The sequence below is a fragment of the Podarcis cretensis genome (assembly GCF_951804945.1).
Source record: "Podarcis cretensis genome assembly, chromosome: 6".
Taxonomy (NCBI): domain Eukaryota; kingdom Metazoa; phylum Chordata; class Lepidosauria; order Squamata; family Lacertidae; genus Podarcis; species Podarcis cretensis.
The window spans coordinates 57,377,501-57,393,398 of NC_137175.1; the positions used below are offsets into that span (position 1 = coordinate 57,377,501).

At 40.1% G+C, this 15,898-nt stretch overlaps 1 protein-coding gene across 1 annotated transcript in view; it reads right to left on the reverse strand.

Moving 5' to 3' along the window:
* The window catches only part of FAF1 (Fas associated factor 1), a 169,545-nt gene that overhangs the window by 78,946 nt on the left and 74,701 nt on the right, over positions 1-15,898 (reverse strand). Inside the window, exon 8 of the mRNA XM_079980352.1 lies at positions 3,693-3,779. Coding sequence (XP_079836478.1) covers positions 3,693-3,779 — 87 coding nt within the window. The remainder of the gene's footprint in view (positions 1-3,692; positions 3,780-15,898) is intronic.

The following is a 15,898-nucleotide window of genomic DNA, read 5'->3' on the forward strand; positions in this document are numbered from 1 at the left end:
ACTCATATTCAGAAAACATTAACTTTTCACTCTTTATGACTTCCTTTGAGGGTCAGGTAAATAAAAAATGTGATCAACACTGAACTTTTTTTAAAGTCTTTATTCATGAAAGGGTATTTTGTCATTTTTCTGCTGGAGCGCTCACCACAGTTCACCAGAAACACATGAAACGGGCAAGAATGATCTAGAAAATTAGAGAAGCAGAATTCTTGCAGTTCCACCCATGGGTACAGAAGTCCTAGAGCATGATGAAAATATCATATGCATGATGGCACTGCTGAACAGCCCAGAATAAGCCTCTTTGGTTGAGTGAACTGTCCTAATCTACACCTTCTGCGGTGAACTAGAAGCTTCTGTACACAGAGGCTGGTCCACACCCTCCTGTGTGACCCTGATTTATTGAAATGGAATGGAACCTGACTGTTAAAATAGATCACTTTCTAATCATGTATGGAATCTCCACAAATAGAAAAAAAATCCCACAGGGGAAAAATACAGCTGGACACAGGAAAGTCAGAAGGAGATACATGACGACAAGGCTCAGGCCCATAGTCCTTTTAGTCACATTGCCCTTTCAGGGCTGTAACAACTAGGAGGGCTATAGAAGCAAAGGGCTCAAGTAATTTTAAGGCAGTGTGAACAATGTAGAATGGCATGTAGGAAAGTCGCCCACATTTCTCACTGACCATGCAAGCTGGTGAAAACTTTCTTGGTCTGGATATGGCCCACAAGTCCCACATCAGCCTTCCCCAACCTGGCACCCTCCGGTTGTCCTGAGCTACAACTCCCATCATCCCTGGCCATTGGCTATGCTGGATAAGACTAATGGGGCTTGTAATCCAAAGCATCTGGAACGTACCACGCTGGGAAAGGTAGACCTACATTGTCCACCTTGGTTCTTAAAGTGGCCACAAGGGTTTGAGGAGACTATAGGAAGTAAAGCAGCTCTTGTTGCTATTTTAAGTCAATTATGTTCACTACAATAATAGTTTCTATTAAAAACCCAAACTGCTAATGGAACGTATTCACAAACTGTGTACAACTGATTTCCTGCCCCTATAGTTTTACCCCAATAGCTTTACAACATCTTGGAGACAGTTGGGAGGTCACTACCCTAATTGCACCAGACATTATTAAGCTGACATGTTGACTGACAGTGGCAAACAATAAAAAGAAATATCATGGCAAGCGAAATATTTTTAGCGCCAATCAGAGAGATCCCTACCCCCCAAAAGTAGATCATCTGAAAATTGGAGAAATGAAAATCATATACTGTGTTTTAATTAGATCAAGCAGTTACAAATTCCCAGTGCTACCATTATTCCTACTCTGTGGATGCTGGGGAGAAATATCATTCTCATAAGGTAAAACAACATCTTAGCTATCTTTCAACATCCTTGTTTCTCAGTTAAATTGATACAGCATGAAAACATTCCCTTACCAGTAGACTTTTAGATACTGCTTTAAGAAAAAAATTGAGAGAGTTATTGGCATCTCTTACAGTTTCCCGTATGTCATTAGCCTAAAACGACAAATGAAGAACATGCCATTGCTCTAAAGGGAAGTGCAGTAACATTGCTTTTAAAAAAGCTCTTGACTTTGATGCATTTCTGGTAATGCAGAAGATTGAAGCTTATGAGGTTCATAGGAGACTCGATTACACAGGAATCTAATTATTGGAAGTCTATTTAGTTGTCCTGTTTGCTAAGGCAAAGGTTAACGAGAACTGCACTGAAAAAACCTCCTGTGGTATTACAAAGTATTTCTTATGGTGCATAAAATGTAAATGAAAAGTATTCTAATCAAGTCCTTCTTTAACTCTTTGTTAAAAGTTAGATCTCTGCTCTTGGGTAGTACCATTGAGACATCTTTCTGTCAAAAATTAAGGTATTGCCAAAAGAATGGGAATGAAAAAAGAAAGGGGGGAATCTGACACAGGGGAATATTAGGCGATAAACTTTCTGAGTGAATTGTCTATAAATGACAAAAGAGAGAGAAGTGTTCTAACTGTTATTGCTAATGTTAAATCTTCATAAATATTAAGTTGGTGGCTTTAATTTCAGATAGGAATCAATTATATTTTGGGGAGTAACACGTTCAGAACTGTTTACACAGCTGACAGGCCTCAGCTGCAGTAGTTTCAAGCTGGGAGCTTTCTGGACTCGTCTGCCTGAAAAGCAGATGACTTAACAATCACCAGTTTCATTAAACTTGAAAAGAAAGAAAAAATATCACCTGCAACATTGTCACTTGTTAAAACAGAGTTTAAAAACAGATTTGTGCATTTTATACATGCTGGACATCCTATCCTACAAGGAGGTGTTATGTTTTTGTTGGCTGTTTTCCAAACAGCTGCTGGCATTTGGATTAGAAATCATGGGTTTTCAAATCCTTTCTGGCCTTAACTCAAATAGCAACAGATGACAACACACCAATATATTTCAGAGGTTGCAATTAACCTTGTCTATGTTTGTTTTTATCTAAAGCTTCAGTTCTACTTCCAACAGAAGGACTAGCTACTTTCCCAGAAAATATCAGTGTGGCACTGTTCTGCCAAATGGGCAGCAATGTGCGGCCATTCTTTGAACTCAGGATGCAAAAACAATAAAAATTAAATTAAATACATTAAATGCAGGGAGACAGCACATTTCCCAACAGGTTGCAAAAGAAATCACAGCCATTGCAGTAGTTATTGTAAGATTAAAACATGATTTATGGCCCTAATCCCAAAAGGCTTTTTAAAGTGGACCCTATGACTAGCACACATATAGTAAAACTTTTCCTTTTTTGATGAGCAAAGACAGGAGATTCCTTCAGTCCTATTCCCTTTCTGTCACAGACTGACTTTTAAATCTTGGAAAATGGACTAGAGAAAAGTATGCAGAGAACTGAAGCCTTAAACATTTCAGGTAGTAATTAAGCACAGAACATCATATTTATGTGGTCCTACTATTTTTCACCTTTTAAAAAAATTAAAAGACTCCAAATTTTATTAAAACAATAGTTAACTTACAACATTATCTTACATCTTACATCCACTAATAAGGCCCTTCCTATTTTACTAAAAAGGAAAGAGTAGCAAAAAGCATTTGTAGCTGTTACAGATTTGATTCTTTATAGCTCAAATATCCCCCATGTCATATGAATTAAGAGTATTTGTACCATGTTGTTGCAATAAACAAGCTACATTTTCAAGAAGTCTTCCATCTGTTCCTTCCTTCCCTTACTCTTATTCTATTGGTTATTTTAGCCATATAAGCCATATCCCATATCTGAGTCAGCCATCTTCTACTGGCCAGGTCTCTATGAAGGCCCCTCCGTAAAGGAGGCTTGTTCTCTTTCTCAGTCACTTGGCACACTTGAAACTCCCAAGCCACACAATGTAGGCGCACAGCCTGTTCTGGCCCCTTCCAAACCAGGTAGTAGAAATCCTTGACTGTGCTCTGACTGTGCTCTGGTCATTTCAATTGACGTATTCAGAACAGCTCATGAAATAAATGTTTCAGTGCTTTACTGGATCAGTCAAACAGTTAAGCACCAAATACTGAATTACTAATATAACTTCAGGAGCTTGGACCAACTCCACAATTATATGACACACAGAAGTATAGTAAAAATGAAGTGTTTTTCATAGAGTCTGAAAACAAAACCATCATATGTACGGGGGAAAAATGAAGTAAATTGTGACTTACTGAATCATCGGTAGCAGAAGCAGGCCAGCCTTCCCACAACTGATGACGAACAGGGATACTAGTCAGGTCATACACATTTCGTTTAACCTACAAAAACAACACAAAATTGTTTAGGCAAACTGCTGTTGTCAAAAGTATTTATCCTTTGCAGGGTCATTTAAAATGTGCAAACAATTTCACTCAGCCTCAAAACAATCCTGTTCAGCGATTTAGATATTGCTGTGGAACTCAATCTGAGAAACGACACTTTGCTCAAGGCAACCACAGAGACCTCAATGGGAACTGGGACCCAAATTCAAGGCGCCTACAATCCAAGCCAAAGGCTACATCCACTGGACCACCACCTTCTGAACAGAGTTATTTGAAAGATATTCTCATGGATTCAAAATGCCAAGCGTAAGCAGAAAGGGCACTGTGTATTTAGTAAACCGTAAATGACTGACATGCATAAGATTTTTTTCACCCCATGAATATTATGTAAATACAGTCCAGGGTCCTAGTATCTGTTGCTGTGATGTACCATAATTAAGGGAAACTGAATGCACTGAAGTTGTTCAGTATTCAGTTATTTATTTTAAATATCTCTCACCTACTCTTCATTGCCAAGGCAATCCCAGAACAGGTTATGTCAAGAGTATGTTACATTGAAATCAAAACAAAATGCATATTAAAATAAAGCAACAGAACAGGACCCTAAAATCAACAGGATGGCCTGCAATTCAGCAAATTCCTCCAAAGGTCTGAGCAAATCAGCAGGTTTTCAGCTGGTGCTGGAAACTCAACAGAGTTGGTGCCAGCCATAGGGGGACAGAAGAGAAATCCACAATCTGCACGCCTATACAAAGAAGGCCCTCTCTCGTGTTACTGATGTATGTACAAAATACTGGACTATCCACATGGCAGGCAATCACTAGTTGTACACAAACAGTTCAGGACCACTGATATTTTGCAACACCTACTTGTTGCAGCACCTATGTCTGCCTGCTACTGTTCTCTGTAGCTCTAGGTGCATGTTCATTTTTTTTTTAACCCATTATATGAGAAACGCCCCTGTGGAACTTCCATCAGATCCTGTTCAAAGGATGATTTGAAGATTATGAAAATGTATCATGCAATTACGAGGATTGAGGCTGACTTTCCACTTCTTCAACTGGAATGGCCTAAAGTATGGTCTTAAATATCTCTCAAATATATGTTTTTAACAAATATTGCTTCTCTTCGATATTTTAATACATAATGCTAAGTAACTACTTGGAAATTCTGCAACTGCAGAAACTTGTGTAATTATTGAAATAAAATGCACCTATTTGAAGAAAATTCAGTATTAGGTTTTAATACTAAGAATACTAGACCGCTACAAACAATTTAGAAAATAGAAATTAACATTATGGAAAATTCTACCAGAACCTCAACAACTTTCATCCCACCATCAGCCTGAGTCTAGACCAAACTACACAGCAGTTTAATTTTCTGGATAGTATTGTGCAACAACACAATGGACATAAAGCACCATCTTTTATTGGAAGCCTACTGACAGCTGCATACACGCCCATGCAGTATGTGGGGGGGGGGGCAGCCAGTACATTTCCCCCAAGCCTTGGAGGGCTAAGCTGGTGGGGGTGCCTGCCAGGGGCCTGCCAAACTTACACTGTTATGCCAAGAACACCCTGTGCCTCCCAGCCAACCGGGGATTTAATAGGTGAAACGACCATGTATGCACTGCAAGGCTTCCATAGTAAAACTAGGACCTGGAACAGATGGTGGCGGTGCCGCAGTGGTGTAACTCATGGACTGCGAGTCTATCTACCGTATTTTTCCACGTATAAGATGCACCCATGTATAAGATGACTCCTATTTTTTTTAACCCAAAATTAAGGAAATGAAACCCTAAAATAGAAGTGAAAATCTGGATAATGGGTGGCGGCAAGTTCTTGATCTTTTTGGGGGCGATCACCCTCAAAGTTTCCAGCATGAGGTGCATGCAGTTCACCGGTTTGCAGAAGCAAAGGCAGCAACTGGGGCACCAGACGCTCCCCCTCGGTGGCAGCAGCTGCTGTGGGGAAGCAGGCTCCCAAGAGGGAGGCCAAGGAAGAGCCGGGGGAAGGCAGCAGTCAGGCCATGCCGTCAAGCAAACTGAGCTGAGAAAGGTGGTGAGCGGGCCGGGGGCAGGGTGGGAGTTTGAGAGGGGAAGAGGAAAAAAAGGAAAGAAGGGCAAGGAAAGGTAGCTGAGGAATCTTTCAGCGGCGGCAGCTGTTCTTGATCCAGTGGCTGAGCCAGAGGGGGTTCAGGAGGCGAGCCAGTCGCCAGCATGCAGCCTGGGGTGGGGGGGGGGAGAGAAAGGGGGGGTGGCACCCAAGCCAAAATCCCAGACATATGCTTAAATATTTTAAAAATTCCCCCAGATGTCCATGTTCCGTGTACAAGACGACCCCCTAATTCTTTACTAATGTTTTTTAGCAAAAAAACCCATCTTATACACGGAAAAATATGGTGTATCTATATCATCTATATCTATATATACACAAAGAAGTCAATGGGGCCCACTTTCTCTCATGGCAGTGGCAGATCTATCCATCAGCTCTGAGTAAATTTGTTATTTTATTTATAATATGCACATCCCACCTCAGCTGGCAACTAATACAAACTGGTTTCCAAAATATAATAATCTTATGCTGTGTTTTCTAAAATATCTGTTAGTTTTGGCAAGTCTAGAAATAATGCATAAAGTGCAAAATAATATTTTCTGCCAGCTATCACAGCAACAAACATGATACATTTCATTTCAATAATTATGAATATTTCATCAGTCTCAAAAACTAAGATTTTTGTTGACTAACATTAAATACTAAAGCAGCTACATAAGCTGAATGAAGCAAAAGTTTTCTTTCCAAAAAGCCTGTGAAGTAAAAATAACTAAAATCTGGAGTTGGATTCCTTACATTCCTTTCTAATTCCAAAGTACAACACCACAGTATTATGAAATAAACAGTATTCTCCTTTTTCCATTCACTCATCTGTAACTGCACTGATTTCAATAACATTCCTTTGCTATTCTAAGCCTGAAAGGCATGCTCTGGTTATAGTGTTATGTTGGTATAAAGCACAATGCCAGACTGATGTGCTGAACAAAAGTGATCAAAGTTCGAGTAACGTTAGCCAACGCACAAGTATTCTGCTTCATTATTCAACCAGAATGACATCTGTTGAGCAACTCGTTGCAGAATACACTAGTTGTTAGAGACCAGCCTCAGCTGGGAGGTACCATGTAAAATGTATTAGGGTTATGTTTGATTAAACAAACTGCTGAGGCTATATTCACAAATGGGTTCTGAAAAGATGCCAAAGTCAGTCTCCCTCTCTAACCACAGTATGTTAAAAAAAAAAGTCTGCTTTCACAGTGATGCAACAATGGTGTAATTGTTTAAAAATCTGTCTCTAAACAGATTTTAAAATTTATTTATATAATATGAAAATATACATTCTGTACTGGGGATATTTTTACATAGACTGAATGCCCATATGTATCTATGCAGCTCTGAAACATGGAGGCAGGGAGAGACTTTACTTGGACTTGGTGGTCTAAATGGAGGGTGAGGAGGATCTGCAAGCTTAATAATGGGGTTAAACTGTAGATCGGGATGGGGAATCCACAGTCCTTCTGATATTCCTGTACTCTCATCAGCTTCAGCTAACATGGCCAATGGTCAAGGGTGATAAGAACTGTAGTTAAGCAATATATTGAAGGCCACAGGTTCCCCAACATAGATCATGCTTGAAGGAGTTTGTGAAAACCTATTGCCTGTTTCTATATGTAGTATCAAGATATTGTAAAATCTTGAGAGATTTTCTGGAGCCAATCAGAAGCAGTGTTAGAGCAGTAGAAGACTGAGTGAGAGAGCTTGTGCCAACAACTATAGGACTTGTAATGTAAGAGGACAGATACCATGGCTTAACATGAACAAACACAATTTCAGCAGGAACTATAAAGAACTCTGGGCCTAGAGAATACATGCCACATAGATCAGGGGTCCAGCTCACACAATGCTAAGCCAAACTTAGCACAAACAAACAAATGTGTAAGTTCCTGGAGAGGAGATTGCAGCCACTTAGCTCAGCAGTAAAACTGGGGAAGAGCAAGGTTTGGCTTTGTGTTGTGTTGAACAAACCTGGGCTCATGGCTAAGCCCTTTCAGAAAACCACAAGCTGTAAAACACAAGGAACCCAATGGTTACAGCTTGTGGTTTGTATGGAGAAAGCTAAACCACAAGTCCGTGTTCTGACAACTTACTAAGCCAAACCATGGCTAAGCTCAGCAGCAAAAAAAGAAAAAAAAGGAAGGAGCAAAGCATCTAGGAGTTTGGCTTAGTGTTACATGTGAACCAGGCCACAGATATATGTTGAATGCTCTCTCAAATTTAGCCAGAGAAGCCAATAGGGTGTTACAGTCATCTAGCAGAAGAAGAGAAAGAGAGAAGTACCCTAAGAATCAGAGACAGCAAACCTATAGGATACACAGACCCCAGAACATAAAATAAAAAAATAGTTCTATCACTATTCTCCAATGTACACAGAATAATCACTAGATTCCACAAACAGGAAACAGTGCGTAAAGGGAATTATTTCTGTTCATAAAATGAAAGTTAAGATCCAAGTCATTATGTGAGTGCCTGGAGGCGGTTGGAGGATGGATGGCGGCTAATGGATTGAGGTTGAATCCTGACAAGACAGAAGTACTGTTTTTGGGGGACAGGGGGCGGGCTGGTGTGGAGGATTCCCTGGTCCTGAATAGAGTAACTGTGCCCCTGAAGGACCAGGTGCGCAGCCTGGGAGTCATTTTGGACTCACAGCTGTCCATGGAGGCGCAGGTCAATTCTGTATCCAGGGCAGCTGTCTACCAACTCCACCTGGTACGTAGGCTGAGACCCTACCTGCCCGCGGACTGTCTCGCCAGAGTGGTGCATGCTCTAGTTATCTCCCGCTTGGACTACTGCAATGCGCTCTACGTGGGGCTACCTTTGAAGATGACTCGGAACCTACAACTAATCCAGAATGCAGAAGCTAGACTGGTGACTGGGGGCGGCCGCCGAGACCACATAACACTGGTCTTGAAAGACCTACATTGGCTCCCAGTACGTTTCCGAGCACAATTCAAAGTGCTGGTGTTGACCTTTAAAGCCCTAAACGGCCTCGGCCCAGTATACCTGAAGGAGCGTCTCCACCCCCATCGTTCTGCCCGGACGCTGAGGTCCAGCGCCGAGGGCCTTCTGGCGGTTCCCTCATTACGAGAAGCAAAGCTACAGGGAACCAGGCAGAGGGCCTTCTCGGTAGTGGCACCCGCCCTGTGGAACGCCCTCCCATCGGATGTCAAAGCAATAAATAACTACCTGACATTCAGAAGACATCTTAAGGCAGCCCTGTTCAGGGAAGTTTTTAATCTGTGATATTTTAGTGTATTTCTGGTTTTTATGGAAGCCGCCCAGAGTGGCTGGGGAAACCCAGCCAGATGGGCGGGGTACAAATAATAAATTATTATTATTATTATTATTATTATTATTATTATTATTATTATTATGTTTTGGTGATGGTGCTACAGTTGGGCTTCAGAAAGAGTGTTCAAGAAGATTGCATTTGAATATTTTTCATCCCTTACGTGATTTTAACCATCTAAAACAATGCATGAAAGAATAATTTGCTCCGGAAATGAAAGTAGAGGGTGTAAACTTTATCTAGATGGAACATTAGTGCATTCTAGACACATGCTTCTCCAAACACACACACACACACACACACACACACAGAGAGAGAGAGAGAGAGAGAGAGAGAGAGAGAGAGAGATGAGGCATCAGCCAGGGGTGGCCAACTCTCAAGAGACTGTGATCTACTTTTAGAATTAAAAACTGGCAGTGATCTACCTCCATTTTTGAGCTTTTTTGGGGGGGTTCAGCTCAAACTTGTTGAGCTTTTTTTTTTTTTTTTAGGGAGGAGAAAGGCCCCGTTTTTGGGGGGAGTTAAAGGCAAGAGACAAACAGGTAAAGTCACTCACAAAAAGATCGCTATGGATCAGCACAGAGAAAGCTTCCAGAGATCATACAACAATGGATGGTGGGGTGAAGAGGCGTGGCAGGAGTCAGAGATTGACCACAATCTACCAAAACCTCATGGGGATCTACCAGTAGATCACGACTGACCTGTTGGACGTCCCTGAATTAGAGCATAGGTAGTCATCACAGTGCCCTCCAGATTTTGCTGGACCACAACTCCCATCTGCCCTATGTTTTTGGGGGCTGATGGGAGTTGTAGCCCACATCATTGGGAGGGTACAATGTTAACTACCCTTGCACCAGAGTCTAATGTGATAAAATAAAGCATTTTTACCCAGAAAGGTGATGACATAGCAACTGGAGAAAGGGACTGCAATTTTATTAGTGTCTTTTCAATGTTAGCAATGGGTCATTGCTAACATTCTGAATGTGGGAATTTCAAGGGAAGTTAGCATTGACAACAGCAGCATTTTGGTATGCATATTTGGAGCAGAACTTATATTTTCAAGAAGTAATGCCATATTTGGGGTATCAATACTGTATCTAGCCTTATTTTAAAACAATTCAGTATTAAATTATACTCTCCAACACCTTGACATTGAAAATTCAAACCTTCAATGGTCCTAATTTTATTTATTCAATATTCATTTCCTTTTAATACTGATTTTTTTTCACAAAAACTTCCTAGCACAAGAAACTAGTAAGTTGCTCTGAAAATGGCATTCTGCAGTACTTCATTTTGGGAAATATAATAAAAAACATCAAGTCTAAATGTGGCTCTCCGATAAACACTGTGTAAAACTTCAAAAAAATGCCAAATGAATAAATCTTCTAGTAATAATAATAATAATTGTAATAATAATGCCAAATACCTGTTTCTTAGGATATAAGATGATATTGGATCAAGAAATCCAATATCATCTCCTATCATGTAAGCCAATTAAGAACAAGAGCAAACTAATACCTGAGCAGCTTTATCAGTTTTGTACATACGGCATTATTTTACTGTCATCAATGGAATAACACGGTTTGTACTGTGACGTATACCGGGATGTCTCTGTCTTTCAAATATCACATGTCCTGCCCCCAACAGACTTGTTGTTTAAGGGCACCTGCAGCAGCATTGGAAAACAAACAGATCAATACAACAGACAAATGGAGTGATGAGGGGTCATTGACGCAGGATTGTATTACAGAACAGGTGGGTTCCAAGTATTCTCTCTGAGATAGAGACAGAGTAAGAAAGAGAGAAAGCCTAAGATTGTGTGCATGTGTTAATGCCACTTTACTCAGGTTTGTGAAGATACTGTCTAAGGCTGAAACTGAAAACTCATTTGCAAAGACGTATATATCACTGAACAAACTGAGTAAACATGATTAGGGTTACACTTGTAAAGGGTAAAGGACAGTGCTGAAAAACAACAAGGGTATTTTCCTGTGAAATCCTTACTTGTTAGATCAGAACTAAGTCCCATTAAGTTCAATGGGATTCTCATGGAAGTGTGCATAGGATTGCAGCTTAAAGACTGTAGCATGCAAGCCAAACAAAAGACCAAAAATTATTGCAAGACATTATTTTTCTTCAGCTTTTCCACATCAAGGACCCACTTCAGCCCCATATGCACTGTGGTACTCAACTCTGACATTTTTTCTCAGTTTTGATTTTTTTAAAGAAAAGATAATAATTTTGGACTTCTCTATATTTTTCTCTCTCTTCCTCACTCCGCCTCCCTTTAACTATATCTATATATCTATATAGATATAGATATATAGATATATTCATTGATTACTAGCCCCACTTTAACTTTCTCCTTTTCTTGCTCTGTCCCCCTCTCTTTCTCCAAACCCTCTCCCTCTCATTAGAAAATCCTAAAGATTCCTAACATGGAATTTGCCTCTCTTTTTCTACAGCTGCCGCAAACTAGGCTGGTATCTTTATCAAATTTTCTGCCACAACTCAAAGATCTCATTCCTGGTCAGTCTCCATCAGATCATACATTATTAAATCCCCTATTTTGTTCTCCCTTTTTTTAATTACAAACCAGCAGGAAACAGGGGTCTGGATCTGGATGGCAGTACTGGGAAAGGGCTCAACCTCTCTTCACTGCACTGCTTTCCCTAGTGAAATCACTCCCAAGCTGCTGTTTGGCCTGCAGGGGAATTCACACAGTACCATACACAACATCTCTTGCCCCACATTTAGTTCGGCCCTCATTCATTCCAAATAATATTTTCTTGGCTACAATTTCATCCAGCCTTCAGTAGCTTTCTGGTGCCAATCCCTGATATCTCAAAGGAAGCAATCGGAGAAAGCCCTCAAAGTCAAATAAAAATTGAGAGTATCTTCTTGATCCACTAGGAGGCACAAAAACAGAAAGTCAGCTTTCTTAAAAACAACCAACTTTCTTGATCCTTTTGAGGTTCTTTGCTCATGACCTCACTATTTCTTTTAAATAAAGGGGAGCCATACTGGGGTGAAGGCATCCTCTTCCATTTGTCCCTGTGTCAGTTTCAGTTTATTGGTTAGCTTTTCTAGTAAGGTCATTTCCCATACAATTTGATACCAGTGGTCCATGTTTACTCCTGACAAGTCTCTCCAGTGTATGGCTATGAGGCTTCTGAGAGTAGGTGGGTAATAATAATAATAATAATAATAATAATAATAATAATAATAAATTTTATTTATATCCCGCTCTCCCCAGCCGAAGCCGGGCTCAGGGCGGCTAACAATAATCAAATAATCAAACAATCAAATAATCACACATTCTAAAAATATCTAAGCTCTGTATAATGTGAGTGGTCATTATGATCTTGGAAGATGATGACCTCACTACTTCTAAGAAACAAAAGAAGTGTGAGAATATATCAGAGTAAGAATAAATTGGTATATCAGGCAATACCTACTACATGCCCAGCAGCCATGCCTTGATATCCATCAACCTAATATAAATGGTATTTCAATATGCAATAAAAATGTTGTCACAGCCCAAAGGCTCACTGTGAGTTTCCAGCATTCCTTAGTACAGTGGATCATATCTGCTGATTGTACTTAACAGCAGAACAGAAGAGGAGCCCTTATACTAGACCGCATACCATTTTCCACAGTAGCCAAATGGAGAGCATCAGCACCTGATACACAGTGGCAAGGGGTTCCATATTCCCTTTTCCTTAGGAAAGGTTATATAAAAGGGAGAAAATGCTGACTATGTTCCAAATTCATGATCCTCTCAAATCCTCTCCATGTTCTTAGGTGAAAGGCCAAGCATTTCATGAGTAGCAAGAGATGCTAGGAGTTACCAATACTTAAAGTGACAAACTCCCGAAAGAAGATAAGTTGAATGCTTATCAGATAAAGAAACCACAGAATGCTGTATATAATACTGTTCTCAAATCTTGTAGAGTTACCACAATAACTCAGCAGGTGCAACAGAAGGTTTTGCTAGAGCTGAAATGAGAACAAACTACACAATTCTTAATGTTGACAGTGAATGAACATGTTTGGAGACACTTAGCTGTTTATCATGTGTTTGGAAGGGCCAGATACTTTGGCACATATGGTGACATTTTCCAGCTTGACAAAGCTTGGGCCAGCAGTTTGGCGTAAGCCTGCAGTGTGTGTTCCTTTGTCTATGGGCATTTAAATTGTGTTTATTGGCTGCAATACTGGTAGCATCAGAGTTGTTGGAAATCTGAATCCCTGGAGCTAGAAAGTGTGTGTGTGTGTGTGTGTGTGTGTGTGAGAGAGAGAGAGAGAGAGAGAGAGAGAGAGAAATGTATAAAAGACCATAAGACCATCCCCTGCAACAAGCATTAAAGCTTTTCTGTAAAACCTGGACAAAAATACTGTAGTGATATTGTATTGATTGCAGCAATGGTATAGTGCTTCAGCATCTAAATTGCTATGAATAGTTTAAACTATCATCTCATTGATTTTACATTATAAAATGACGTCTAACACTTTATAGATAAAAACTGAAATGCTGACAAAGAGAGCACTTCAAGTACGGTAATCCTGCCTTGCAATACCTCAGTTCTCAAACAGCTCCATTTTCAAATGTTTCAGCTCCTGAATGCTGAAAACACAGAAGTAAACGCTCTGGTTTTCAAATGTTTTTCAGAATCTGAACATCTGATGTGGCTTCCGCTTGGGTGCAAGAAGCTCTTACAACCAATCATAAGCAGCACCTCGGTTGTCGAACATTTCGGAAGTCGAACAATTTTCAGGAACAGATTATGCTCGACAACCAAGGTTTGAATGTATAGTTTTACTTTCCGTGTACTTGTGATGCAGGTCAACATGGCATGTTTCCAGTCACCATGCAAGAGAAGTGACTCAGGAATTATAATTAGAGGTTGTCACACAGTTTAAAAAAGCCTTGGAACAAGAGATCTGGTCAAGGAGTGACTGAAGAGCCAACCAAACCCAATTCCAGCAAACAATTTTAGTGGAATCAGGCTGGCCTAAGATTTTTTGTTGCCTCTCTACACTCTAACATGGGGCTTAATAGAGCTGAGTTGCATGATAAGGAGCAGACTGTAACACTCTGTGTTTGTTTTTTAATTTAAAAAAGGGGGGAAACAAACAAATTTAAGTTTGATTCAGTAACTTAACTATCACACAACTGGGTAACAATAAGCTGAATAAAAATTTATATCCAGATTCCCTGACACCATCACTAACATACATGAGGATCCCCAGTTCACTGATATAAACATGCAGTGAAGGAGTGGATAAATCCATCCTTTTGTCATTCCTTTAACCACCTGATTGCAGATACAACATGCAAAGATCAGCTATGAACCAAATTGAAAAAGGCTTGACTGACTGTTTTGAGGAATGGGAGACACCTGAAATTCTAGGGCTACTTTCATTCTAACAAGAAGTTAGATAACCTTTGTGCATCTCTTCCAAAAATGTAGACACTATCTCTCTGTCCGAGAGATTTACACACAAGGCAAACATCTTAGAATTTTGGCAGACTGGTCCAACTACATGTGGAACTCTGTGAGACTGTCCTTGAATTATAATCTTTTTAGGGCTTTGAATAATGTGCTCAGAAAGACTTATCTATGCTTCCCACAGCAGCAATGCGGGAAGCAGCATGGGGAACAGGTGAACACCCCACCCTGATTCTTTCAACCTCGGACATCGTAAGTTGAACAGATCAGCAAGGGCAGCTTCAAAGAGCAGTGCTACGAGGGAGAAGCAGTTTCTATTAAATGGAAACCACATCTCCTTCTTTCAGATCAACAGATGGATGGTTGGAAGCACACCTTTTTCCAGCAAAGGAGGAATTGGGAACCCACTTAAAGCTCCCATTTGCTCCTCTGAAGCCCTGCCCTCCCTTATCTGGCCCACACCTGACATCATGTAGGACCTCAAGTGTAGAACGGATCAGAGTAGCTCTCCTAAGATAGCCTGAGGACCAAAGATTCCATCACCCCTTACTTATCCCAAGCTTTTCAAAGGTAGCTGAACCACTGTGGTAGAGTGGAACACTTGAGAGAAATTTTTAGCCTCATAGCAGAAAACACTCAGAGGCTCTCAAGTAAGATCAAGTATGTGAGGTTAGGAAAAAAACGACCTTGAGAGATTATTTGACTGAGCAGTTTAATTTGTGTCTGGAATAAGCCAAGATAATAATGAAGCAGAGAATGCCAAAACAAGCCATTCCAAGCAGAGGTTTATTCTCATTATCTAGAAAAATCTCAAATGAACATTCACAGATGTTCAATAGTTCAAGTGTTCAGAGATTTCCCCATCAAATTTTAGGTTCTGTCTTTAATACAGTATGATAATTTAATAGTAATATTAAATTAGTAGGTTCATAAATAGCATCTAAAAGTACAGGAGGAGGTTGTGCACAGTTGTTTCTGAGTGGCCATTCCCATCACCCTGTCACACTCTTACATGCCCACACAAGCTATTCATATGTGATAAACCATAAACAAACACACTGCTCATACAAACACCATTAACATGTACTACATGTACATGGACTCATTACTAGCCAATATTTCAATAATGCTGCCTTTTCCCTTCTAATTTTCAGTCTATTTTTGTCAGATCCTTAACTTCCACAAGATAGCTGGAAATTAGCGCAACTGTAACCAAGGTTATAAAAATAAACTTAAACCAAAAGGTCTATTGTTTTCAGAGCTATA